At 40.1% G+C, this 26,764-nt stretch overlaps 1 protein-coding gene across 1 annotated transcript in view; it reads left to right on the top strand.

Moving 5' to 3' along the window:
* MTA1 (metastasis associated 1) overlaps positions 1-26,764 on the top strand; it is an 86,040-nt gene that overhangs the window by 42,650 nt on the left and 16,626 nt on the right. Inside the window, exons 11-18 of the mRNA XM_035900764.1 lie at positions 1-8; positions 9,051-9,109; positions 16,106-16,221; positions 17,063-17,214; positions 18,902-19,091; positions 19,475-19,564; positions 21,536-21,688; positions 22,724-22,759. Of these exons, the coding sequence (XP_035756657.1) occupies positions 1-8; positions 9,051-9,109; positions 16,106-16,221; positions 17,063-17,214; positions 18,902-19,091; positions 19,475-19,564; positions 21,536-21,688; positions 22,724-22,759 (804 nt within the window). The remainder of the gene's footprint in view (positions 9-9,050; positions 9,110-16,105; positions 16,222-17,062; positions 17,215-18,901; positions 19,092-19,474; positions 19,565-21,535; positions 21,689-22,723; positions 22,760-26,764) is intronic.

The following is a 26,764-nucleotide window of genomic DNA, read 5'->3' on the forward strand; positions in this document are numbered from 1 at the left end:
TTCAGCAGGTAAGAGAGTCAGAATCGCCTCTTTCATTCTAACAGAAGATGTTTTTCTTGCCTTTGAAACCAAGCATTGTTGTTTTATTCTCCCTCTTGGGGTTCAGCCTTTCTAGTAGGTGGGTTCTGTAATGATCTGAAGCACCGAACAATCTCTCATCACTAAACTCATCAGCCATTTCGTAGATACAAACATGTAGCATTGGCATTTGTGCTTTCTTTTCATGTTTGCTGCTACTTTCTTTGTTTGGAGCTTTCAAATATCTACTTTGGTATTCAGCTGTTTGGGGAAGGGAATACAGTTAATTTCTGCCTGTAGAGTTCAAGGTCAGCATTAACTTTAGTTCTGACTTTTTATGGGGTTGTGGGCAGTTGCTGTACAACAGGCACCCATGCTAATTCTCCGCCTCTGCCTGCCCATGACTTTGATTGCAGATGCACGAAGGTTCCCCCATGAAAGCACTGTGAGTAAAGTGTTTGTCTGGGACGCATTGATGGCTCAAATTCCCAGACTCGTTATACTTGAGAATCAAGGTTGACTAGTGTTTACAATCAGTTTTATCTCTACTTGTTTAAATATGAAGGCTGCTTGGTCCCTTAAATAAAGCACAATGCAAGCAGCATGCAAAATGTTGCAGAGTATCGGTTGCTGAAAACTAATTATTATATTTATTGGGAAAATTAATTAGAAGAAGGGAGAAATATATAATGGATTTTTCATTATATCGGTATTATGTTTAGGCATCTATCTGAAGTATTAGAAAAAGTGGTGTTATAAAAATGTCCTGCTTGAACTTGCTTCAATGGAAATTCAGCCTGTGATAAAGACTAGATGCTTGAGGCATTGACCAATACTTGGCATGCGCTATATTTGGGTAACTAGGTCTGTAATGTGATTTTTACCATTTCCTTTTTGGTGGGAACACTGTTTAAATTACAGAGGGATCCTCAGGACAAATGAGAACTCTTTTTTTTTTTTTTTTTTTTTTTAATCAATTCTGTATTACTTTACTTTTTTTTTTTTTTTAAATATTAACTGCATCCTCATTGCAATATTTCCCCACGTTCATTCTTTGATTGAAACTTTTCCTTCCAGTAAGGAAATGGGTGGTAGGAAAGTGGGATGGTGATGGAATCTGGCATGGTGGGGGGAAAAAGGTGCTGGAGAAATGAGGTCATGGTCTTTTCTTCCCCATTGAACTCTGTGTATCATTAATATCGTGAGTGCTGCTACCCTGTCTGACTACAGCTGTTTAGGAGACAATAGCTGAGTGTACTCAGCCTGTACTATGCTCGATATTTGCTCTGAGAGGAATCCATTTATCTTCTTCCCTGTGTCTTTGATCTCACCTCACTTCTTTTAGTGATAAAAATCCATCTAGCAGTATGGTATCTATCAGAAAAAGTGAGGAAAGTTATCAGTCAGTGAAAACTAGAATCTTAGGCTGTTGCATGAAAATGTCACGCCTGTGCAGTCAGAACAGCAAATGATAGTAGGGATTCTTGGGAAAGATTAAATCAAAAAGCATCTGTCTGTTGCTCAGGAAGTCCATGAGACATCTGCAACAGTGAAATTCTGTTTCTGCCCATCTTGAGGTACGTAACATTGGTGGTGGTGGGAATAAGGTGTAGGGAGCAGTTTCTTTGGTGTTTGCTCTTGGATACTGCAGGAGACAGACTGGAATAGTGTCTCAGGTGTTTGCTTCCAGCCCTTTATGCTGGGAAGGCAAAACAACTGTAGAAACCGTGCCTTGATTAGGAATTGGTTAAATTCTTTTGCTTTTTCCGCTTTCTTGTTACATAGACAGAATTGCAGAGGGGGTAGTGCTGTGAAAGACTTTGATTATTTGTTCTGGCAACAATTAAAAACCCCAACAAACCTACAGTTTCTTGTACTGTTTTGCTATATTCCTATGCAGTGGGTTTTCTATCATGGTTATACCGTACCTTACATGTGCTGCCCAGCAGTGTACCAGGGAGTGGGATTTGGGGAAAACTTCCAATTAGAGGCTCTGCACTTGGGACACAATACGTGTATAAGTTGAACAGGTAGAAATTGCAGTACAGAGATAACACATCAATTAAATCTGAACTGAGCTGAAGACCATCTCAAATTCCCGGCTTGTACAAGCAAATAATACTATTAAACATTTATAAAAAGCCTGGGAGAGCTATCTATATATAACCACAAAGAAAGCATAGGAAGTTGTAGTTGAAATAATGGTGTATTACATTTATATTTTACTTGATGTGTGCAAAGTCTTTGGCAAAGCACATCCCTCACCACTTTTTCCATCTGTTTCTTCATACTGTTTTGTCTGTGTAGATTCTTTCCTTAGTCTAATACCACAGAATTGTTCTGGGGCTAACAGCATTTTTGTACATAAGCTATTGAAAATGTGCTAACTAAGGATATGACAAGTCATTTCACTTTCACTTGCCCTCCTTCTAAGAGGATGATTAAATTGTATTCTAAGGTTGTATGCTATTGTCTTTAAAAAAAATAGTGATAACTCACTCATTCTTGTAGAATCTTTGGCTGAATAAACATTAAGATGTCCACTTAAACTGTCTATTTCTGAGAGTTACACAGCATATTAATGAAGTTTTTTTGTCATCAGCCAATTGGCTGCTTTGATGAAAAACAGTTAGTTGGGAACTGTTTGCGTCCTTCTGTACTTCCTTTGAGATTTTCTTGGAGCAAGAAAGCACTGTCATAATCCTGAAGCAGAATCCATCTGTTTCTTGCCATTGAGGAAGCTAAATTTTGAGTTGACTTCAACAGAAGACCCTTTCTCAGAACTGAACAGTAAGGTATACATACGCTTGGTATACCTAAGATCGAAAGGCTTAACTCTTGTCTTGTGAGTAGGATACTGTGATAGAGATACATGCAAAGTGACTTCTCTTGGAACACACACTTGGGTCTCTTATCCAGTTATTTTTATTTGGCTTCAGCTATACCATGCTTTTGAAGGTTACCAGCGTAATTAGGAGTTCAATCATTTCAAGAGAAGGACTGACCCTCCAAGAACAGAACTGCTGGAAGGAGTAATTCTACTGCAATGTCAATGCAGAATTTGTGGTCTGATGTAGGCTCCTGAATATCTGTCTAAAGTGATCTCAAGAATTGTCTCGTCAAAGACACCTGTTGTTGTCCTGAAGAAAATGAGAGATGCATTCCAAATTCAGCATCCCATGTCTTCCTTGAATGCATCCTTTTCTTGTGCAGATTTCCTATGTCAGTTCACAAGAGCATGTATTTCTGATTCAGAAAGGTTTGAAATGTCATCCACTGAGTAACTGCTGTTTGGTGGCTTCCCTTAGTGATGTGAAAACTCTTTAAGATGATGTGATGTTTGGGTATGCCTACATTTTCATTTGGAGAAAAGGTTGAGTTCTTACGTAGCTGTGAATTCCAGGGTGATTTCTTTTTTCTTCAGGATCTTTAAATGCTTCTACTGTTTTGCATATGATGAGGGGAAGTCCTAAAAACTTTAGAACATAACGCTTTCCAACTGTTGAAATGCAGTTGAGAAGAACTTGGGACATGGCAGTGACAGATGACTGAATTAGTCATATGCTTTCTGAGAGTTGAAGGCTTTAATTTACTTTTTGCATTTTTATTTGTGCTTGAGGAGCATGTAACTTCAAGAGAAAGATCAAATATTATGGGTTTCTACTGTTCTGTTTCTTATGTGGAAGTGCTGTTAGAAAAGTGTAGGAGGAATAAACAGAAAAGTTTGAAGGTATGCATAGCGTTGAGAAGGTAATGGAGAAAGTCAAGTGCTATTATATTTGACTATATGAGGTAGGGAGCTCTGGGTAAATCTTGATGTGGATAGAAAACATCTTTATTAAGGGAAGCAAGCCTTCTTTGTACCTAGCCAAGAGCTGTGAATGACATCTTAATATATCAGCCTTCATAAAGTACTGTGTGCTAGCAAAGTAGAAATAACATCAAATAAATGTTTTTCCACATACATAGGACGTTTTATCCCAAAACACCTCCTGTTAAGCCTGCGGTACCATGGAACTATGGCAGTTTTGGCAAGCAAGTGACAGAGACCGTAGGTACCACACATCAGTGCTGAGATGTGTTGCTGGAGCACAAGCAGCTGGAAACACTTCTCCCAAATGCACCATGGACTAATGACCTTTTCTGTCCCATCTCCACTGCCTCCCAGCAGCACTTGTATGTTCAGAGTTTTGAAAAAGAATAAATGGTGTGAAAGTTCTCTAAATCCAGAAAATGTGATTTAGAGACGATCTTCCCCATCATCAACTAATAAAGGCTTAATATTTGAGGATATTTTATGTGTCCCCATCCTGTCTACTAACACAACTCTTGCATTGCGGACCTTGAAATATCCCCTGCATTCCTGAATTTCTTAAGTTATTTCCTTTTTGGAAAATATTCCTTTTTAGAAAATGACCCCAAACATTTGTTCTGATACGTCACATATTATCACAGAATGGCAAGGGTTGGAAGGGACCTCGGGAGATCATCTAGTCCAGCCCTCCTGCTAAAGCAGGTTCACCTAGAGCAGGTTGCACAGGACATCGTCCAGGCAGGCTTTGAATACCTCCAGAGAAGGAGACTCCACAACCCCCCTGGGCAGCCTGTTCCAGTGCTCTGTCACCCTCAAGGTAAAGAAATTCTTCCTCATATTCAACTGAAACCTCTTACGCTTCAGTTTGTGCCCATTGTCTCTTGTCTGTCGCTGGGCACCACTGAGAAGAGTCTGGCTCTGTCCTCATGACATCCACCCTTAAGATATTTGTACGTGTTGATGAGGTCCCCTCTCAGTCTTCTCTTCTTCAGGCTGAACAAGCCCAACTCTCTCAGCCTTTCCTCACAGGGTTGATGCTCCAGTCCCCTAATCATCTTTGTTGCTCTCCTCTGGACTCTTTCTAGGAGTTCCTCATCTTTCTTGAACTGGGGAGCCCAGAACTGGACACAGTACTCCAGGTGGGGTCTCACTAGGGCAGAGTAGAAGGGGAGGATAACCTCCCTCGACCTGCTGGCCACACTCCTCTTAATGCACCCCAGGATACCATTGGCCTTCTTGGCAACAAGGGCACACTGCTGGCTCATTGTGAGCTTGTCATCCACCAGGACTGCCAGGCCCTTCTTGGCAGAGCTACTCTCCAGCAGGTCAGCCCCCAGCCTGTACTGGAGCATGAGGTTCAAACTCCCCAGGTACAGCTCTTGACACTTGCCCTTGTTGAACTTCATCAGGTTCCTCTCTGCCCAACTCTCCAGCCTGTCCAGGTCCCGCTGAATGGCAGTCCCAGTTTTGTGTCATCAGCGAACTTGCTGATGAGGGGTATGCTCTGTCCCCTTGTCCAGGTCATTCATGAACAAGTTGAACAAGACCGGGCCGAGTACTGAGCCCTGTGGAACTCCACTGGCTACTGGCCTCCAACTAGACTCTGCACCACTGATCAGAACCCTCTGAGCCCTGCCATTGAAAAAAAAGTATAAAAATTATAAAACTCTTTAAAGCTCAGTGTGTAGAATGAAAGATGTTAAATCTAGGGAGGAGGACATATAAAGGACAGATGTTTGCACCAACTCGCCTGTACAGTGCTTAGTAATTTAATTCCGTGGTTCCTCTGGGACAGACAAGTTGGTAATATCTCCCTTTTATAGATGAAGAAAATATGATGAGGTAAATAAGAGGATATACTTAAGATGTGCGTATATAAATAACTCAAAGACAGAAGATTGCGTTTAGGCCAAAGTACTAGAAAAAGTTACAAATCTTCAGGGCTTTTTTGTGGATGAGGACATTCATAACTACATCAGACAGCATTAAGAATTTATAGCGTAAATACGCTTCAGGCACTAATCAATTAATAACTGGCAAAGGACCTAGCAAAGCACTTTCTCTCTGAAGGGATTATTCTGAAATTGTGTGTGACTGCATTTCAGGCACCTTTCTTTTGTACCTTCTGTTATCAGTCACTGTCAGAAAATAGGAAACTCATCATATCTGGTCTATTGATTGTCCACAGCCACAAGTGCTTAGTGCAAAACCAACCTCCTCCTATTCAGTACAGTGTGGTACCTTCTGAAAACCTTCAGTTTTCCTGGTGTACTAGTTTGCAATAAAGGGGTATGCTGTATGTCATGCTCTGCACTGATCCCCAGGCAAGCTGGCTGTAGGAGAGGAGGGTATTGCTAGGTCCAGGTGACTTAAAGCACTTGATAGCTCAGAGTTGGCACTGTGGTCATCAGTCACAAAGAAAATCTGTGGCGTGAGGTTAATATTCATCACCAGTTTACTAAATTGTTGCTTAATACCCTACATTAACCACATCTCCAAGGCAAATTGACTTTACATTGTGGATAGTAGAATATTTCAGCTGCTGGTAATGCATTGTGCTTGCATGAAGCTTCTTCCATTCATAGATTTCCAAAACTGTCATAACATAATGACTCTAGATAGTCCCCTTGGGAGCTTTTGTCAAGAAAACTGCAGCTTTTTCCCCCCACAATCTAGAAATCTAGTGGAAGTAAAAAAAAAAAAAACAAAACCCAACAGTTCTCTACCAGTGGAAATTCACTGAATTTTCTGCTTGGGCCTCAGGGGAATAGGATTTTTGTACAGAGTTCATCAAACAATATTGTAAGCTGTTTATCAATATCTGATGTTGGACTTCCTTGTAATTCTCGGGGAGAATATGAGCTTTGTGGCTGTTTGTCTGCGGACATAACTGCCTGTGGTAGTCTGTGCCTGGGGAGAGAAGACCTGCTTTTCAGTCCAGGCTGTGGGTCTGTTCATGAGCAGAAATGCACCTGAGAGCATGCATTTTGTTAAAGGATGATTTTTTGGGAGTAGTGTCTCTCTGAAGGATAGAGGAGGGTTTCTGATGCTGTTGGAGAACCATTGTCACAGCACATTTTGAGGCCCATCATTGGATACTTTGATTTCTTACATAAAAAGACTAGAGCAGGGTATTTTGAAAATGTTCAGCTTTGAATTTGTTTGTATTCAGAGGGAGAACCTGTTTTAGTTCCATCACCAATTGTGTCAGTACAGTGTGTATTATTCATTTCCTCAAGTCTGTGGGATTGATAAGGATTGTCTCCATGAAGTATTCATTTGGGTTTTCTTGAAGACAGTTTTCAGGTAGCTGTCCTTGTCCTAGACGAGATTTAACAGAAGCAGTCTGGGAAACTTGCCTACACCGTCAGAGAGAAGTCAGCTTTTGGATGCAGCTCTCTGAAGGTGTACCTGTAGTCTTTGGATAACTCTGAGAAGTTCTGTTTTCTCTGTTGTGCTCCTGTCTAACAAATTCATTCTTTGATTTCTAATACAGGTTGACTTTTATTTGCAGGAAAAGGTAAGAGGGGAATTCTAGGAGTCTGGAGAGCTTTGGTGAGGAACTGTTAGGCTATCAAATGAAAAACTGTTACTTAAGACTGTCCCCTGATCAAAGCAAGCTTTATGCTTACGGGAAACTTTTACTTCATTGTTTCTACGTGTGTCTATTGTGTCCCTGTAAAAAGGATTTTTGTGTTTTTCCAGTTCCTTAGTGACACACTCTTCAATTTTATTACATTTTGTGGTGCTTCCTGCATCTGTGAAGTTACTGACTTGAGCTTTACAGTTATTTTCCTAGGCTGTGTCTTGAGGCTGATGCATAGAAAATGTTAAGCTAATCTGTTTGTCTAGAATATCACCATGCTGCTGGTTTGTCTGGAAAATATCGTCGTGGCTTTATGTAGACCGCTGTTAATGGCATGGATGTTGGCACGGGCCCAGCTTTGAGCTGGGGGGTTGGACTAGAGGCCTGAAGAGGTTTACCCTAAATTAATGTAGCTTATGTAATAAAGAGAAAACTTGGACATCAGAATGTCTCCTTTTACTTTTTAAATGATGCGAAGGTTTGAGTTACAAAAGGAATTCTTGGCCAATTAGTAAAACTCCTGCTAATTGCCTACCTCTGTCACGTTTCTGTGGGCTATCAGCAAGTTCATAGCTGTAGCTGGAAAAAAAAAAGGAGCAGTGCTGTTCTGGGGGAATTTACTCCATACATCCCATTGAAAGGATCCTACAATCCATACAGAAGTTAATGGATAGTTTTACTGAAATAAAGAGACAAATGGTGTGTGCTTCTAAACATGTATCCCCATGCTCTGAAAGTCTGCTTCTTGTATGTGTTTTCCCTTAAACACATTCCTGTTATGTTGCATAAAATCTCCTGGCAATGGTGTTTTTCTTTAGGGGCTAGTTGTTTAATCCAGTTAGCTTCTCCCCTTTATGCTCCCTTGAAGGTCTTTGCTACCTGTCCCCTGAGATTCACACGTGTGGCTTGGGTTTATTTCCTTTTTATCTCAAAGGGAGGTAAATGCATATTGTTTGCGTACCTAGAGCTGTTCATCTTTAGAAAGTACAAATGTACAGGTTGCCCATGGCTGATGTTTAGTCAGAAGTGATGACATAACGTAATTAAAAACTCTGTTGGGCAGTTCTGCATCGGTTTTGAGCTGAGGTCTTAGCCACCTTAACTTTCAAAGAAGATCTCCTTTTTTCATTCAGTCTTCAGAAGTGAGGACTATCAACAAAAAAGTCTTTGATCAAACTCTTTGAATTGGCTCAGTTGTTGAGGAAATATGATGGAGAGGGTGCTTTACTATACCTGTTATTGTGCAATTGGTGAATGTTATCATGGAGAACGAACACAGACTGATATGTCAGATCTTCCTTTGCACAAAAAAAAAAGGGGGTTGTGGGAGGAACAACACATGAATTTGTGCTAAAGTGAAAGGGAATGAAAAGTTTGTCCTTATAAATAGTAGATTGTCATCTCTTTGACTTTTTTGAAAAGCTCTGTACGTAGTCATTTGGTGCCTGCAATTGTTTTCAGTGGATATTTTCCTGTTGGAAAAGGATTTTGTGGTAGCTCCTCAGTGAAAGGAAAACTTCATTGTTTGTTAATAAGCACTAAAGTTTTTACAGGTATTTTACTTGACTCTCAGGTATAATAGGTCTTGTTTTCTTTTTATTCTAACTTTTTTTTTCTTTTTTCTTTTTAAAGAAACGATTGAAAGCAGCAGAAGCAGAAAGCAAGCTAAAACAAGTGTATATACCCAACTAGTAAGTATCTTTTTATATTGTTTTCTGTGTCATTGCAGAGGGTCTGGTGTAGCAGTTTCAATGGCCTGCCAGTATTATATATTTGCTTTAATCACATAATGAGAGACATAGTTGAACAAAATGTCAAAGAACTATTAAATTAGGTTACCAATATAACAAACCTCTGCTGATGCTTGAATTCCTTTGTATTTTAGCTGAGTTAATTTAATGCTAACCATCCTGATGCTCATAAACAACTAGGAGCCCTATGGAAGAAAATACGATAGCTCCGATATTTCAAAGCTGGCTAGAACAAAGCAGCAGTCTTCCTCCTATGCTTATGCTGCTTGTCCTGAGTGTGAAGACAAAGCTGTTCCCACCCGCTGACCTTCCACTTCTGGAACATAGGGTATTTCCTCCATGGGCAGCTGAGGACTTTCCCTTTGGGGCTTTCCTGGTTAGGATGCTGTGCTGCCATGTTGCTCATTTCCTTCATCCCGTATAATGTTTCCATCCAGAAGCAACTGTTACTTATCTTCTAATTTTTATTTTTATACAGACTGGGTGCTGGGGACTTGGTAGCAGGTCAGCACGGTCATGAACAAAAGGGTAGCTAATTAACTACTCAATAATATACCTGTTTTTTATTAATTTTTCATCAGTGGATCACCAATGAATGGTTGTTTCCTAGTGTCATTTAAATATACATATATATATTATATACATATATAAAAACTGTTAGTAAAATGTGTTTATTCTCTTGCATTTCCTCTGCATAACCCAGTCAACAGTTGTTACAGTGGAGAACTTTGACTCTCCCCGTCCTTTCTCCTTTTCAGTTTTCACTCCCAGATATGTTCCCATGTGTATTATCCCAAATAACTCCTTTGCTCTTTTATGCTATCTTCTTGTGAATATTTATGAACTTCTACCATGTGTTTTGTTACTTTAAGCAAAACTAAGTTCTGAATATTTAGCTTGGAAGACAGTCCGTTATTGAAATATGTTGATAACCTCTCAGGTGAATTTACTAAAACTTATGTGTAATACTGCTTTGTGGATGGTGTTTCTCTGCAGGGGGACACTGGACATCAAATTAAACATAAATTCACAATGTGATAAGCTTGTAAAGCAAAAGCCAATGTAATTTAGACTGCAAATGTGAAAGGATATTGCAGATGAGAGAGCCTGGTAGTCTTGCTGTTGCTCTTGGATTGTAACATATGTAGGGAGGGCTTTGTATTTGAAAGGTTATGGTGTGCATTTGATAATGGCTGTCTGGAGTAGTATCTTATCCCTCAACACTGTATCTCAGCAAGATAATTCTTGTTTCTATCCAGAGAGTATAATCAAATCGGCAATTTACCTCTACTTCAGGAAGAGACTTCTGTCTCTACCCGTGTGGTTGCTATTTTTGTCTCTGGCTTTGATTTCCAGTCACAGTTGATTTTGTGAGTGTTATACCTTAACTTACGTATTTAATTGATAAAATGGGTGTCAAATTTTCCTCCTCCAATATCCTTTCATGTGTATCAGGAAAAGTAGTGATTGTGTACATGGCTTATTTAATCCCACATGAATGCTTCTGCTGCTTTTTTGCTATTTATACTTCCAAATGCGGCGACAATTAAGTATTTCTAAGATTTTTGGATTATTTCTACTTGAGTTTTAGTACAAGGTCTGGCAGATAGGGAATGTATTGCATCTGTGTTATCTTGTGACCTAGAAGATGATTACATTTTTGGCTTGTAATAGCAATACATGGTGTAGGGATCTAAATATCGATGTTATTGATTTGTCCTTATCATGTAACTGAGCCTATTCCTGTTGGGAGGCTTGAACCATAATAATCCACTTGTCACCTCAAAAATAAATTACTTGATGTGGTCTGTCACAAGACCTATGCAGAGGCGTATCAGCTGATTGAGTGAAACCTATTCTAGCAGTAACTGGTGTAAAATTGTTTGCAAAGAAAGACCCTGGAGGATATCAGACTCAAACAGGTTTTATTTATTTATTTATTTTGTCTCAGTCTGTCTTCTACTGATAGGACTCTCACTCATTCCTGTGAAGTTCATAGGAAAACCTAGGGAGAGGGGCGGAAAATAATAAGAAAAACAATAGTAGCAGTTTTCAAAGGTTATTTCTCATGTCACATACATATTATACAGTGAAAAATAACAGCTCTATGTGAAAGCTTTAGAGTTTATATTTTTGTATAAATTTGGGGCACAGTCTCAAGTTAATGTGGATAACTGAAGCTTGGAGAGTGATACAGGTAATTGATGTGAGGTTATCAAGTCCTAAACCAACATCCTAGATATTGGAAAAACATTTCTGTCCTAGGTATTGGACAGACGTTCCTGTGCTTCTTCCAAGAACAACCCTGGTTTTGGGACAGACATCCATGGTTGATGTGACTGAACCCAGTGTTAGTATGTATGGCTTTGTAATGCATCATTTAGGTTGAAAAGCACTAATGTGCATTCCTGGTGAAAGGAAAAAGTATAACATCAGTTGAATTCTGTGTTCAGGAAATACTGAAAGAAATATTTTAGTTGTTTTCTGTAGCAATCTCTCTGTCAGTGGGCGTGGTGTTAAATAAAGCAGCAGCAGAAGTCTGAATGCACAAAGATTCCATGTTCTGCCATGCTTCGTCCTGTCATCCACCAGCGTGAATGTGGGGCTCAGAGATCTTTCTTGTTGAAGATGTAGTCTCAGTCTCTTTCTCCTTCCAGTGTGTACCCAAACATATTCTTCAGGCTGTTGTGGAAGTTATATTTTGGGTTTACTAATCTCACGGACATCATATGTGCTAGTTAACTTGCTTCTTTTTGACAACAGTCTGGTTGTGTAGCTGGTGCTTTTTGGGGTTAGGACGCCTGCAAGTCGTGAAGGCTGAGACATACAATTTTGTGTAGCTTTTCTCTCTTTTGCTTTCATCTAAGTGATACCAGAAGGGGTAAGAGCAGAAAGGGAAGAGCGAAGTGCTCCACACAATCCTCAGTCTCTAAAATGTACTGATGTAAAATGTAAATTTCAAATTTACATCTGTAAATGTAAATTAATACGTTCTACTTACAGTATTTTATGTGAGAATCTCAAACCACTTTGGCAAGCTGCAAACTCTGCCTTGCAAACACTTGTAAAGTAGTGAAATATTATTCTCCCTACCCTGCCTCTTTCTGTAAGCAAATAGGGAAACTGGAAGCATAGGTCAAAGCTTTGGATGACCACCAGGCGCAACTGCTTAACAAACTGAAAAGAATTCCTTTGTCTGTCTGTTGGTTGTCCTCTGCCTGAGGAGCAAGACTTTTTTTTTCCTTCCCTATTTAATTCTGCAGAGGTCCACTGCAGCATGGAAAATGTAAAGGTGTAATGCTGTTCTTTATTTTGTAGCTGTGCTAATTAAAATGACAATCTTCAATATTTTGTTGAAGAAAGCCTCTCATTTCCAAAAAGCATTGTTTAGCAGTCATTAAACCTGTTCTTAGAAGTGGGTATTTACAATAGCCTGTGATGAGAGCTCACCTCTCTGTTACCTGGATAAGGAATCCAGACACTTGCATTACATGCCTAGAGGTAGATGGTATAACTGCTCCTTACAAAGGATTAGAAATTGTTCTTATATCTGAGGCTTAATTTCTTAATTGTTCTGTTGCATCTAGCACCACTATGGTTTCCAGAATAACAGGAAACATTCACTGATGGTGTTAAGTTTATAGCTATTTTTAACAACTAAAGTTTTATCACTGTGCTGCAGGTGAAATGCTAGCCAGTTGTATAGTGAACGGATTTCAGTGCTCTGCATGCATCGGGGTTATCTTCTGTTTGGCTTTTTTTAGGCAGGGGCTTCAGTCCATGATGGCTGGCTTCCAGTGCTGCCTTCCTGCATGTGCTTTATCACCTTAGTCTCCTCAGTTGCATTCTGTGGGAGATCAGTCTCAGCCCAGAAGTCTGCCCTTTGTGATCCCTGTTCTAGCATAACTGACTGCTCCAGCGCAACTGAAATCTATTTAAAATTCTTCCATTCTCAATGTAAGAACTGGAAATGGTAGTTTACCACACCATCAGTATTCTCGCTACCTTATTTGCATCTTTCACTTCAGCTCATTAGTTGCCTAGTGATTCATCCAGTTACTCATCTAATTCTCTTGTTAATAGCTGTAGCAGGCTTTGGTGATATCAAACAAGTTTAATTAACATATCATCAACAATTAAGAGCTTTCTGCTTCTCATATGATAAAGACATTAGCTGCCTACATTGTGTTACTGCCATTGTGAAACTTGACCTTGCCTTTGGAGCAGGATGCTTTCTGGTGCTTGTTGCAGCTACATTAATTGTACTGTTCCAAAATCCTGAACTGAAGTTACTGTCACAGCTACAGCGTGACAATTCTGTGATCAGCGTGATTTGGTCATGAGCTTTCACCCCTGCATCCCTTTCACTCGTGTTTGAAATACAAGTTTGATAAAGGTTGTAGAGAGGACAGCGGAGTGAGGCCATCACCCTCCTTTCTGCGTGTGATCTTAGTACTTCGGATGTGCATGCCAATGTGTGCAGTCTTGTTCTCAACTTACTGTTTACAACCAGACACATCAGAGGTTTCTGACATGCTGCTCAAAAAAACCCCAAACATTTTTGTGTGCTTTACTGATGGATTTAAGATTCCTTTACCACATTTAAATGCATAGAAGAGAAGCAACATGTCTGATGTTGAAGCGTAAGACTGGAAGTGGAGCCTTGGTTTTCTTTACTTCAGTCTTTTGCTCTGTCTGTTGAGCAACTCTGCTTGTAACAGTGTGCATCTGTGAGGACTGTTTGTTTTACAGCATCTTGGTAATGTTTGCCCATGGAGTTTGCTAGTGAATCATTGGCAAAAGTTCTTTTGCAGCAGGTTACTATAGTGACATCCCAGAGCAAAATGCCGGGTAGCATGAATGTACCCGCTTTCAACTTTTGCTTTGTTAAATGTGTCTGCAGATCTCCTGCCATCTGTGGTGTCAGAACTGCATGCCATTCTAATAAGCACCCCAAAACACTTCAATCCTTGTAAGAGCCGGGCAAATTAATAAGACAATGGAGAAGAAAATCTAATCAGCCTTGTTAATCTAAATGCCTTTTTTTTTTTTTTCTCTGCTTCTTTTGGGCTGTGTACAGGCTGCTCAGTGTACTGAAGGAACAAACTATTTACAGGGTTTCTGTGCTGCTTAGCCTCCTAAGCTTTCTCTTCTGCAGAAAGGCCCTGAATTTTACAGCAAGGAACACCATCAGAATGCTATCTGAAGTTTTTCTTTGACTGGGCAAATTCTCTCTTGCCCTCTTATGCAATGTGTGTGTGGTCCTTGTAGGACATTCACAGCAGAGTCTATTTTGTCTCTATAGAAATGAGGCTTTACCGAGCTCTGTATCTCTGTGCCTGAACAGACATTTTCAAATGAGGAGAAGGAGATGACCACCTGGCTTCCAGGGCAGTATAACCTTTCCAGTAGTGTTTGGGTTTGTTCTGGAGCTGCAAGGGCCAGTTGTCTTCAGAATTCAGTCACTTGGAACTCCTTTGCTTTCACATCCTGAGAATGCGAAACCTAATACTGATGCCCCATTAGAAAGAAATCAATTTGGCCATATTCCTACAATGCTGTTTTTTGCAGGACTAGTCACAGTGAAAAGTAGTAAGTGTTCTGGGTCACTGAAATCACTGTGACTCCTGTGTCAGTGTGCAAATAATGTGTAAGAAAATAAGTCTTCAGAAAGCCATTTTAAGATACTTCTGCTTGAATAAGTGGATTCCAAATCATGGGTTTATTAGATGGAAATAAAAGGAATATGCCCACTCCCTTTGGTCTTCAGGTAAGAGAATATAAGGGAAATGTAATTGGCGCTACAGTTTGGGCTTATGTTCAGAAGTTGGTGCCAAAGGCTGCCTGCTTTTTGTTGCTTCTGTAAGCTGAGGTCCTAACAGCACCTCGTAGTCCTTGCATGTTTTATAAGCTTCTTGTGTATTCTTCTCTGAAACTTCTTGTGTGTATTCTCCCATCTTCCTCCATTCCCCAGAAGTCCTGTCCCTGCCGTATTGATTCTCTGTCCTTCTTGTTCCTTCCCATGTCAAGGGTTTTTTGAATGCCTCCTTTCCCCCCTCTGACACCTCTTCCTCTACAGAGATTTTGTACTATTCCATACTGCTTGCTATGCCAAGGTTTTGTTTGCCCTTCCATTCTCGGCTCCTGCCAGTAGCTTTTTTTCCCTGAGTCAACATTTTTAAGAGAGTATAGGGATGTTGTTGTATTAGAATGTATTAGTGACAGCCATCAATGCATTTCTTGCTCTGCAGATGTTAAGCTTTCAGACTTTTTCCATTAGTAGAAACCTATATGCTTCTTAGTAGAAGTGCAGACCATAGTTTTAAGACTTGCCAGAAGGCTCATGTTCCTGAATATCTCTGTGTATACGCTATGTCCAAAGATTTTGTTCTATGTGTTGGGTGTGCTTGTGCGAATTGTGGCTACATGAGGCAAACCTTTGCAGTAAGACAATGTAGAAATATTTGTGACTGCAGTCTAGGGCTATCTTTCCCTGCATAAGGCAGGGGTTGAACTTTCTTCATCTACTTCTACTGCTCCTTCCCCCAGGTTTCTTTTTGGAGATTTAAGTAAAATATCACTCAAGTTGAGGACTGAGAGAGATCTGTATATAAGATCTTTTTGTCACCTAGATTAGAATGTCTGGGATAGTGAGTAAGATACCTACCTGGCCTCACTGGCTTATTGTTTTTAAATGGTTTTGAACTCTTGAAAATGGCATCTAACTATTATTATAGTCACTTTTATTATCAGCATTACTTTAATTTTATCAGAGACAGTGGAAATCAGATTGCTGGTAAGTACAGCTTGTTCTGGAAGGCACCCGATGAACGCAATTTAAATCTTCAAACATTTTGGGCCATGTTTTTTTTAAGTCACGTAGGAAATCACATGCCTCAATTAATGTTTGTCCTCCTTTTTGCTTTGTGTTTTAAGTAACAAGCCAAACCCCAACCAGATCAATGTAAATAATGTCAAACCAGGAGTGGTAAATGGTACTGGAGTACAGGCACAGAACACGGGAGCAGGACGGGCCTGTGAAAGCTGTTATAGTAAGTGACATGCCAGCATGGCAGTTGTGCATAGAGAGTGTGAATGCTGTGTTGCAAATGGTAAAAATCTGTGTTGGGGGGTGAGTGGGAGAGAAGGCTTTGAAAGGGTGAGTGGACAGAATTTGACATAGCAGCATTTAAGTAAAGGGGTTTTTGGGTTACTGGTGTTACCTTTGTAAATAAAATTATGAAGTACTGGGGGTGTGTGTGTTAGTAAATGTCCTACGTAATTGCAGGTAGCTGTTGAGCAAAGACTTAAATCACCAAGGTGTGAACTTGACAATTTTTTTCAGAATCTTTTAGTAGATTTCAAAATATGTGATATCATTGGATTTGGTCAGCTGCCTGATGTTAATATACCGAGTTCTAATGATTGTGCTCCTTTATGGGGAACCTTTAGAGGTGCTGGAATGTAGCAAGAAGTCAAGTCACAGATTTCTTTTGTTCTTTAGTCATAAAATTAATGTATGACAAGTTCCTGAAGATAATATTTCCTTTCTCTCTCCCATGCTCTGCAGAAATTGTGATCTACCAGTCTTGTAAAGCGAGAGCTTTGTTTCATTGGCAGGAATTTTTCCCGTGCTACTAGTTGTGTTTTTCTGTTCATGTTTTAAAAGGGGTTTATATGTGTAATTATTTCTGCTAAAATCACAAGTACATTTAACAGTCCTGATGACAGTGAAGCCATCATCGGGTTTTTAAGGTCTGTTTGAGCTTTGCACTGTCTTTGTGTGGGTTTTCTTTTATGTGGGTTTTCTTTTGTGATGGTTCTAAAGAGAATAAGCTCTGAAAAGTGATCCTGTTTAAGGATATATATAATTTCCACCTTTGTTATCTCTAGCCACACAGTCTTACCAGTGGTATTCTTGGGGTCCCCCTAACATGCAGTGTCGCCTCTGTGCATCCTGTTGGACGTACTGGAAGAAATACGGTGGCTTGAAAATGCCAACACGGTTAGATGGGGAGAGACCAGGACCAAACCGCAATAATTTGGTAGGTAACTGCAAAGCAGACTGCTTGGTGCTCTTGCCTGGAAAGCTAGGTGCCATAATACCTAATTGTTCACTTGTTCACTGTTCTTAAATATTTAACAACAAAAAGAATGCCTCCAGCCTCCACTGTTGTCCTTGGGTTTGGTATTTCATGTCTTGCAAAAGTTGGCATGTTAACTTTGGCTATAAGTAATTTGTTGCCAAGTATTGCCCTGAGGAGAAAAAAAAAATAAAATTCATTTGTTTAGCAAACTAACAATCAAATGCATGGGATGACTTAAATGAAGATGGAAGAAACTGAAATGCCAGCCAGTTTTTCTGGTATTCGGTTTCCATGATTTTTGCTGTGGGGGGAAGAAGACTTTTTTTTTTTTTTTTCTATAAAGGAATTCATTTATTTCTGAAACCTGTTCCCTTTCCCAAGGCACATTCAAAATTAGATACCCCAAATAGCTAGTGGCTTTTTAGAGATCTTTTATCATGGTTTTCTACTTCATCCTATTTTTTTAATTAATCCTCCTTCCTTTTGGATAGGTTTTGAGTAAGCATTGCATGAGCTGCTTCTGTTTAGTTTTTCCCTTTTTGCTTAAAAAAAAAAATTCTCAGTATTTTTCTGAATTTGGTGGAAGTTCAGTCTGGAAGTGTCATACATTGAGCTGATTATAAAAAGCTGCATCACATGGACGGAAGGATAGTGCACATTGAACTTTGGTCTTCCTCTCTCATAGTCTCTGCTATCATTCCCTTTCTATTCTACTTTTCATTTAACCTCTGTCATTTCCAGGCTTCTGTTTGCCCTCTAAAGCTACCTAATTGCCGAGATAACTGCCAGGGTTTTTTTTATCAGCCTTATACCTCTTGTTTGTCAGTTAAAATGTATGTAAATAGTCAGAGAGGGGAAAGTCTTGTTTTCCCCCAAACTGAAATTTCCTTCTATTTTCCAACTGTGGGCAGGTTTGAGATAACAAGATACTGCTTTCATTATTTTATTGGTTGACTTAGTTGCTTTTCATGAAGCTTTTGCTTTTGCTCTCTGTAGTAGATAAACATCTTTCAGTATTATTCTTTGTTACATGTAGGGAGCATTTGACAACTCTATAAATGCATTCATTGAGTTCAGAGTAAGAATTAAAACAGAAATCCTTGCAACTTTAAGACAAAAACATTCTTGCATGCTGTAAATTTGCTTTGGGAATTGAGTTTGTGATACATAGCCATGCAGCTACTTTCTGACTTTCCTCTCCCTCTTACAAATGCTTTTTTATAAGGAGTTTGCATTGTATATCCAGAGCAACCCTAAGCACCCAAAGTCTGAGAGTCTTTCTGTTGGCTCTGTAGGCGCTAAATCATGTGACAACATAAGGTAACTTCTCTAGGTCTGGCTTTTGAATCTCTGCTTTAAAACTTGGGACAGCACGGAAATAAATACTTCCCTGTGAAGAGAAAATGTTTACCTCCGTTTTATCCTTTGAGATATGTTGGAAGACAATTCCAAATGTTGATGGGTAAGATTTGGGAAATGTTGAATAGCTGGGCTGAAAATATTTTAATCTGTAATACTGTTTCTGTTCTTGCGTCTGTGAATCAGTAGTTGAAAGTTATTGTATATGATATTCTTTCCCTTCTTTAAAACCATACTTTCTAATAATTATTTTTTAGAAACCATATTTATTTTTCTTTCTTTCTAGAGTCCTCATGGTGTGCCAGTACGAAACAGTGGGAGTCCCAAGTTTGCTATGAAGACACGACAAGCTTTCTATCTCCATACAACAAAACTGACAAGAATTGCCAGACGTTTATGTCGAGATATCTTGCGCCCTTGGCATGCTGCAAGACATCCCTATCTGCCTATTAACAGCGCAGCCATCAAAGCAGAATGTGAGTGGTGATGCACTTGGGCACCTCTTTGCGAAGGAGCCCTCTGAGATTTCTTTTGTAGAAAGTTTGAGTAGCAACTTCTTGAGAAGCTCTCTTGCTCGTAGCTAGTGGTTTCACAAAATCTGGCTATACTTGCAGAGTGTTCTAACTGATTGCAGGCTAGACAAATAACTTAAATTCATGAGTTGTTGTTTGTTTTAAAATATTCATGTTTTCTATTCCATTTAGCATTCTCCTGCAGTTGTGTCCTGTTGCCAAGACATGCTTGCAACCTGTAAAATTCCTTTTGATTGTAAAGCTCTTTCGGGACACTTGTTATTCATTTACTTTTACTATAATGTCTAAATGTCTTTACCCTCTAATTATTTTTCTTTGTTTTACAGGCACAGCACGTTTACCTGAGGCATCAGAAAACCCATTGCTATTAAAGCAAGTGGTTCGAAAGCCTTTAGAAGCAGTACTCCGGTATTTAGGTATTTAAAAAAAAAACAAACAAACCAAAAACAACAAAAAAACCCAAAAAACCAAAAAAAACAAACCCACAACAAACCAAACAACCACCAAACACAAAACCCCCCAACCAAACCAAAAAACTTACTAGCTAATTCTGCTAACCATTTCTTTTTCCATTTTTTTCTGAATTTAGATGCTGGTTCTGGATTAAAAATCAAAATATGAAAACCTTCCCATGAACTTATCCTTTTTCCTTTTCCTACTTAATTTGACAGACCTAAAGGCTCAGCAGTCCACTGTGGGCTCACTGAGCTGTATCAGAAACTTTTTCAAGTGAAAGGAGGGATGTGTTTGCTGGGGCCTCTGATTTATGTGGGCACAAGTTACCACCTGCTCATGGAGGCACAAACAATGTTTTGGGAACAATTGGTCAGTCCCGTTCCAACTTCTGAGCTGTCTGGAGGCAGTTCCTACAGTTGGTCCCTCCAAGAAGCCTCTTGGGTTTAGGACAGTGCTGTGTCCCACAGCTTGAGAATCAGTTGTTGGCTGTTCTGTGCTGGAGCTAAACAACGGGACTATATTTCTGTTCTTTTCTTTTTCTTTTTCTTTTTTTTTTTTTTTTTTTTTTTGTGTTTTGTGGGGTTTTTTTTGTTTTTGTTTTGTTTTGTTTTTTGTTGTTTTGGGGGTTTTTGGGTTTTTGTTTTTTTACGGTTTTCTTGATGACATGGGCCTCATCAGCTGATCTGTGGGGGAGTACAGAGTACTTCTGTCCAGGACCTTGGTGTAAGTTTTAGGTGCTGGAAGAAGCCAGCTATGTGACATGCTAGATCCGACTCCAAATGAATGCAAAATCATTTTCCCTAGTGCTGCCAGTTGCTGGAGATACCCTGAAGACGTGTCTCAGGTTGTTACAGCAGCCTAACATGAGTCTCTCCACAGAAAGCTAGCTTGGACAGTGGTACTTAGAAGGCTTCCAGATTAACGAGGAAATTGATTGCCTTTTTACTCTGATAAGAAACACCGGACTTGATTTTATGTTGCTTAGAACGTTTTTGTTCATGAAATATTGTAAGGCTCAGGGTTTATTAAATATTTACTGCCTCTCTGTTGAGTGTTATACTTCTACTGTATACTAATGAGATACACAGATTTAGAAGTGTTCGGATATGTATAGTGCAACCAAAGTCAATAGAGGGAGAAGCTTTGCTGTTGGATAAAGTCCTGCTTTTAATAGTTGTACAGAATGTAGCAAGAGATTTTGAGGTTTCATTAGCACTGTCTCAGGGTGTCCATTTGACTATTGATCTGGGAGAAAGTGAAAGAAACGGAGATAGGTTGATGGACTAGCAAGAATGTGTTTTTCTAGGTGGTGTGCTCAGTGCCCTTTAAGTTATACATTAGTCGGCTGTGAGAGAAAAAGTCTGTTGAAGCTCCCATTTGTTGTTGGTTGTAACTTTCTCAAAGTCTTTTCAGTTGAACAGCATGTGCTTGATCTCTGCCTTGGCCAAAAGTTTGAATTCCATATTCTGTGTGTTCTTCATGGTGGTGCTTTGGATCCTCACTTGTTTGGCCAGTCTAGAAATTGTATTTTTTACAAACCTTGCAAAACTGGCAAAGTTGTAATTTCCCCAGAGTTTAGGGGTGTTGCATGACTGCCCAAAGATGGCTTTTAATATAGAGCACCCTCAAAATGATCCCAAGTTGTCGGAGAATAGTGTTTTGGAAATAGATACAAAGTGCTTTTGTTATCAACTCTTATTTTAGGATAAGATTATGACATTGATTTTAACATCTTCAGTAGAAGTGAATTCCTAAATATACTTAAAGTGCTTTATATAAATAGCAATCTCCAGTCAAAACTATTAACTGAGATAGTTTGTATATAAGGGGAGGTATACTTGATCACCTTGGAAGTTTGCAGGTTGTTTTCAGATTTATAATTCCAGTATCTTCACTAATAAAAGAAAACCCACCTTGCTGTTTTACAACAGAGTCTCATCCGTGTCCTCCAAAACCAGATCCTGCAAAGAGCTTGTCCAGTTCTCTCAACAATCTGACTCCTGCTAAGTTTACGCCTGTCATTAATAATGGGTCCCCAACTATCCTGGGAAAAAGAAGTTATGAACAACATAATGGAATGGATGGTAAATATTTTTCTGCAAAATGTATATTGTCTGTATAGGCTTTTTCTTCTGTCCGGTATGCAGGGAGATTATTTAAAACTACAGTCCTTTATATAAATTCCAACTTTGTTATTCCTGAGGGAGGTTAATTTTTTCCTTTTGTAAAAGTCACTTGTCCCATTTCTCCTTCTGGTTGAGACATGTGGTGTGTACTGTGCAAGTGGAACTCTGCCTAGCTTGACCAACCTTGCAAATGGAATAGCGAAGGAGAAACTTCCCTTCAATTTTTAAATGAGTAGTATGAAGAAAACCTTAATAGCTTCCTCCAGTGATGTTTCCTTTTTCTTTTGAGGCTTACAGCTTTTTTAACCTGTAGGTAGTAGCTGTGCAGTTCCCAGGTGGCTTTGTAATGTGTGGATCACCTGGCTTTCAGCAAAGCTACCAGAGGCCGCATGCCACTGAGAGAGGCAGGCTGCTGCTTAGCTGAGGGAGGCAGACGTGCCAGATCTGGCATGGCATAAACCCACTCCTGCCTTGCACAGAACCAGTGCATTCACTTTTGTTCTCCCTGTCACTGGGCACCTCTGTGTAGTGGAGTCTGAGCTTCATCTCCTCAAGAATAAAAGGCAAGGAGAAGGTGTTTGAAGTGGGAGATAGGCGCAAGGATGTTCCTGGCATGGACTCCAGGGCTCTGTTCTGAAGAGTTGCTCTTGCCTGAGGGTGTAAGGGAAGAGAAAGTGCAGTCTTTTTCTCAGATGAGGATAAAAGGGTCTGCTCAGATGGTCTTAACGGGAGTGAGAGCATGGAGGGTAGCTTTCCTTAACAGGGGAAAGGAACAATTGGTTTAATGGAGACTCTGAGCAGGGAGGGAGATACAGAGAATCCTTCTCATTTTTGACCTTTAATTTTAATTTTATATGTGGCTTATCTAAAATATAACTACAAACATTTGATATCGTATTGTTTTTGTTTTAACATTAAGAACTTTTTAAACTGCTGCTGTTCAGGTTGCTGATGTGATGTTTTTCTCTTTTCTGTTCACCTGTGCTCTATCAGGCAACATGAAGAAGCGCCTGTTGATGCCTAGCAGGGGTAAGACCTTGAAGCTGCGCTCAGCTTATGCTAGGAGAGTGATTTTTAGTTTCACCTGCTGGCTTGTCTGTGCTTTGTGGCTAATGAGTCTGTGTGCACCTTCTGTGTTGATGTCTAAGTCTTCCTTGGGTAACCATTTCCACCCATGGTTATGCTGCTCACCTTCCAGGCTTTTCACATGCAGATGACGAGTCGTACAACCATACTGAAGACGTGAAGTGCTGTGGTCAGAATTGATTACTAATTCCTCAGGTTGACAGAACAGTTTTCTAGCAGTTTTGCGAAACTGCTGAAAGCTGTGGTGGTTGGTTTGAAACTGGTGTTGTTTCACTGTTTGACTTTTAAGAAATCCAAGTTTCATGTGTCCTGAACTACTTCAAATTCACATTGGCCAAAAGACAGTATTCACATTGAGTCCCAAGTTCAAGCCTCTGTATTTTCCACTGTGAGCGGACAGTCTCACCAGTGAGAGACTGTCTGTGTGTTCTCTACTTGCAGTAGAAATGGTTTTCAGAATTTCCACAGGTTAAAAATTAATCTGTTCTGACTATTGAATAGACCTCAGAAGCTTTAGTTTGTGATAATGCAGAAAACGTACATATGATGTCAGTCACCAAATTCAATAGAACAGACCAATTTTGAATAGTTAGGATATACAAATGTCATAGTGAGACAGGCAAACACAAAAACTTAAGCTTACATGTTACCATGAAATGGCCCACACTGCATGCCACGATGTTAAGCTTTTTGTTTAATGGCTGAGACAGTGGATGACTCTTATATTTACATGCATGCATATATAGGTGCATGTGGAGAATACAATAAGAATTAGGAAGGTGATCATTCTACTGTCTTGCTCTATTTGGAAATTTCAACCTTCATATTGTGTTGCTGAGTTTTTTATGTGCTTTTCAACTTCTGTGTTTTGGGAAGAATAACAAAACCCTGCTGCCTCAGTCAGTTTGGCTTCCTCGGAAGCTTTGCCCCAGTAATGAGGGATGCAGACGTGGAGTCTGAATTTCCATAGCTCCTAGTAACAACCTGCTTGTGGGCATACCCGCTGCTCCCTGCTAAATGTCCTCATCAGCAGGGGCACTGCTGAGTCACTCAGCAGATGACAAACTTCTGAAACTCTGAGATGTTGTGGCCCAAAGGAAGGAAGTAGAAGAACTGACCCTTCCGTCCGGCACTCTCTGCATAGAGCACTGGATTTGATAACTTCAGACTATTTACTTACTGGAAATGGAGGATTCTTGTTTTAGTGTATTAAAACACCTGTCTGCTGGTATACGTATTTGGTCAGGTACATTTCACCCACAACTGTTGCTGGAGCAGTTTGCAAAAAGAACGTTTCGGTGAAGTACCTGTTTGGGCTGCTCATAATATGCATTTCTCTGAAGTATATGTGTGTAGTTGTGCAGGGGCTGGCTCTCGCCAAGCACCTGCTGCTTTATCTGCTCAGCCTGTTCTTAGCCAGCCACTGAAATACTTGGAGTAGTATTTGTTCTTATAACTGCTAGCTAGCAGAGCGCAAATCACTCCCAGAATCTGTTTACCTGCTGGCATACTGAGTGTTAACTGGATATTCTTGTGAGCCGTTCGGGTTACACTTGTTGGTTGAGATTTGTGAATGGAAAATGTTTGTCACACTGCAGTTTTGACATCTGGAATATTTTCTGACCCTGGGTTGCTGGAAGCTTTGCTGATACAGAGAGGGAAAGGAACCACCTGCAAGGAAACAAGGTTTAAAAAACTTGTATCAAGATCTGCTGGACACAGGGAAACAGATGGTGGAAGTTTGGTGGATCTATTTCTGGTCTGGAGCCAGTTTGTGTGCCAGTGCCACTTAGCACTGGTTCCCAGTTGCTTTGCATGTGAGCTCGTAAGCTTTGCTGAGCATGGCTGATGCTGGTTTCTTGTGCCGTGCCAGAACCAGGAGCATGGTGCTGAGACTTCTCCTTGGCTCTGGGTGGAGTCATACAGGCTTACTAGTTTGGGGGGCTGCTGGTGGGAAGGGAGAGGAGGAGGTCGGAGGAGAGGAAGAGCACAAGCTGGAACCATTGTGAAGGAGGGGTGAGTGGCAGTGAGGGCGATGAAGCCTTGTAATCAGAATTTAGGAGCCAATGAGTTGGTATAAAAGGACTGAAATAAACCCGTCTTATGACTGATTTATTTGTTTTTATTGTAACTGACCTAAAATAGAAGAAAAGTGTTAATGAGAGCAAAAGTGAATTGTTATAACCAGTCAGATTCTTCATTTACGTAGCTGCTATAGATAATATGGGAAACTGGGGGGGCGGGTTTTGTTGTTTTTATGTTTTTCCTCTTCCCTTAGTGATACATAGTGGCATATTGGCTGGTTTAGGTCATTGTAAGAGTGTATGCAAAGAAAAGCTGGTTTTAAGATGACAGAATGAGGAGACCGAAAATATTTTTTCTGCAAAAATTTGGGTGCAGGAAGACACTTTGTCCACCTATATTGAAATAGTTTTCAAGAAGATACTAATTTACTGCAATGTTATATGAATTATCCAGGGACTTATGAACAGGGCGCTGTGTCAAAGGCTCTGATACATGACAGTGGACAGCTAACATATTATGGTAGGCTTTAGCTGAAGTCTCTTCGCTGGTGATAGAGCCCTTTGGTGCTGGGCTATTTCTTCCAAACTTGTGGGGGAAGTATGCGTGCTGTAAATTATGGCTGGTGGTTGAGCTGATTGCACATGATGAGTTTGCAAGGCTTTCCTCATGGCCAGATCTTAAAGCAATGTAAATCAAGAGATTGCTTTGCAGGGAATGAGCCCAGCTAGCAGCTAGCTTTTTTGCTTAGAGTAACGCATTAGGATCCATGTTTATACATATATATTGGTGGCCAGGTTTCAAAGGCGTTGAAATTCCCATGGCACCTGCCTTCATTTGGAATTAGGCTGTTTAACATTGCTGAAAATTGAACTGTTCGTGCAGGTTTTTGGGTGTTCCTTCAGGCAGCACTGCTGGAAGGTTTTCACTGGAGGCTCTACCACCCCTTGGTATTTAGGATGATGGGTGGTTGGTAGTTAGAATTCAGCCCTCAGAGAAGTTAATCAGTGAAGTTCCTGCATAAGTGGAAACACTGTTCCTAAATGTTCCCAAACGATGACTGAGGGTGGAGGGATTGGAGGTGGAAGACCACCTAGTCTGTGTGTGGCCGTGGCTTGATCAGGTTGAACTCTCTGTGAAGAGAGTAATGGGAAGTAAGGAAAGGCTGGGAAAAGCCTCACCTTGGTGGTGAGATATCAAGGAGGAAAAAGAAAGGAGACTGCTGTTAGCAGGCTGGAGCCAGAACTATTTAAAACTAATTATGGAAATGTTGATAATCGCTGAACCTTTTAAGAGTACTTCAGATTCTTCCTTGGGAATTCTGTTGTTTTTCTCTTGCTACTGTAACTCCAGCTAAGTAACTTTTCTTTTTCTGAATCATCCCTGCTTAACCCTGAAGAGCTGAACTTTTTCAAGCTTTGAATATGATTTGTCTGGCCAGGCACCTAGATTTTTGACTGGTGTTTGAATTCCTAGAACAGGAAAATATTCTTAACTTCATCTCTCTTCTCTGCTTCCACTCTATTTCATAAGAAGGGTGCAGTCCTTCCATCTGTTTTGTTTTCTTCTTCTCCTTTAAATAGCATTGGAGGCATCATTAGGCATACAGTGGCCTTCCCAGCTCTCCTTCAGCATTAGGTTAGCATGGATAAACTCATGCAGATTTCTATTTTTGGAGCGTGAAAAGTACATGGAGTCTCATAAGCTGTCAAATACAGTGAGATGTTAAAAATTTTAATAATGTTCTGGAGTTTGGCTGACAATATTTGCCATGAAACTTCCTCTAGAGACATATAGAGGATGTTTTATGTTCTGGACCCTGTTTGCTTTTTTCCTTACAGCTATCCAGTATGGGGTCTATGGGATACTTGTCTATGCAAATTCCTTCTCAGAGAAGGGAGGGAGCATTGTTAGATTCCCCCCCCC

The sequence above is a fragment of the Egretta garzetta genome, unplaced genomic scaffold (genome assembly GCF_000687185.1).
Source record: "Egretta garzetta isolate BGI_Z169 unplaced genomic scaffold, ASM68718v1 scaffold598, whole genome shotgun sequence".
Taxonomy (NCBI): Eukaryota; Metazoa; Chordata; class Aves; order Pelecaniformes; family Ardeidae; genus Egretta; species Egretta garzetta.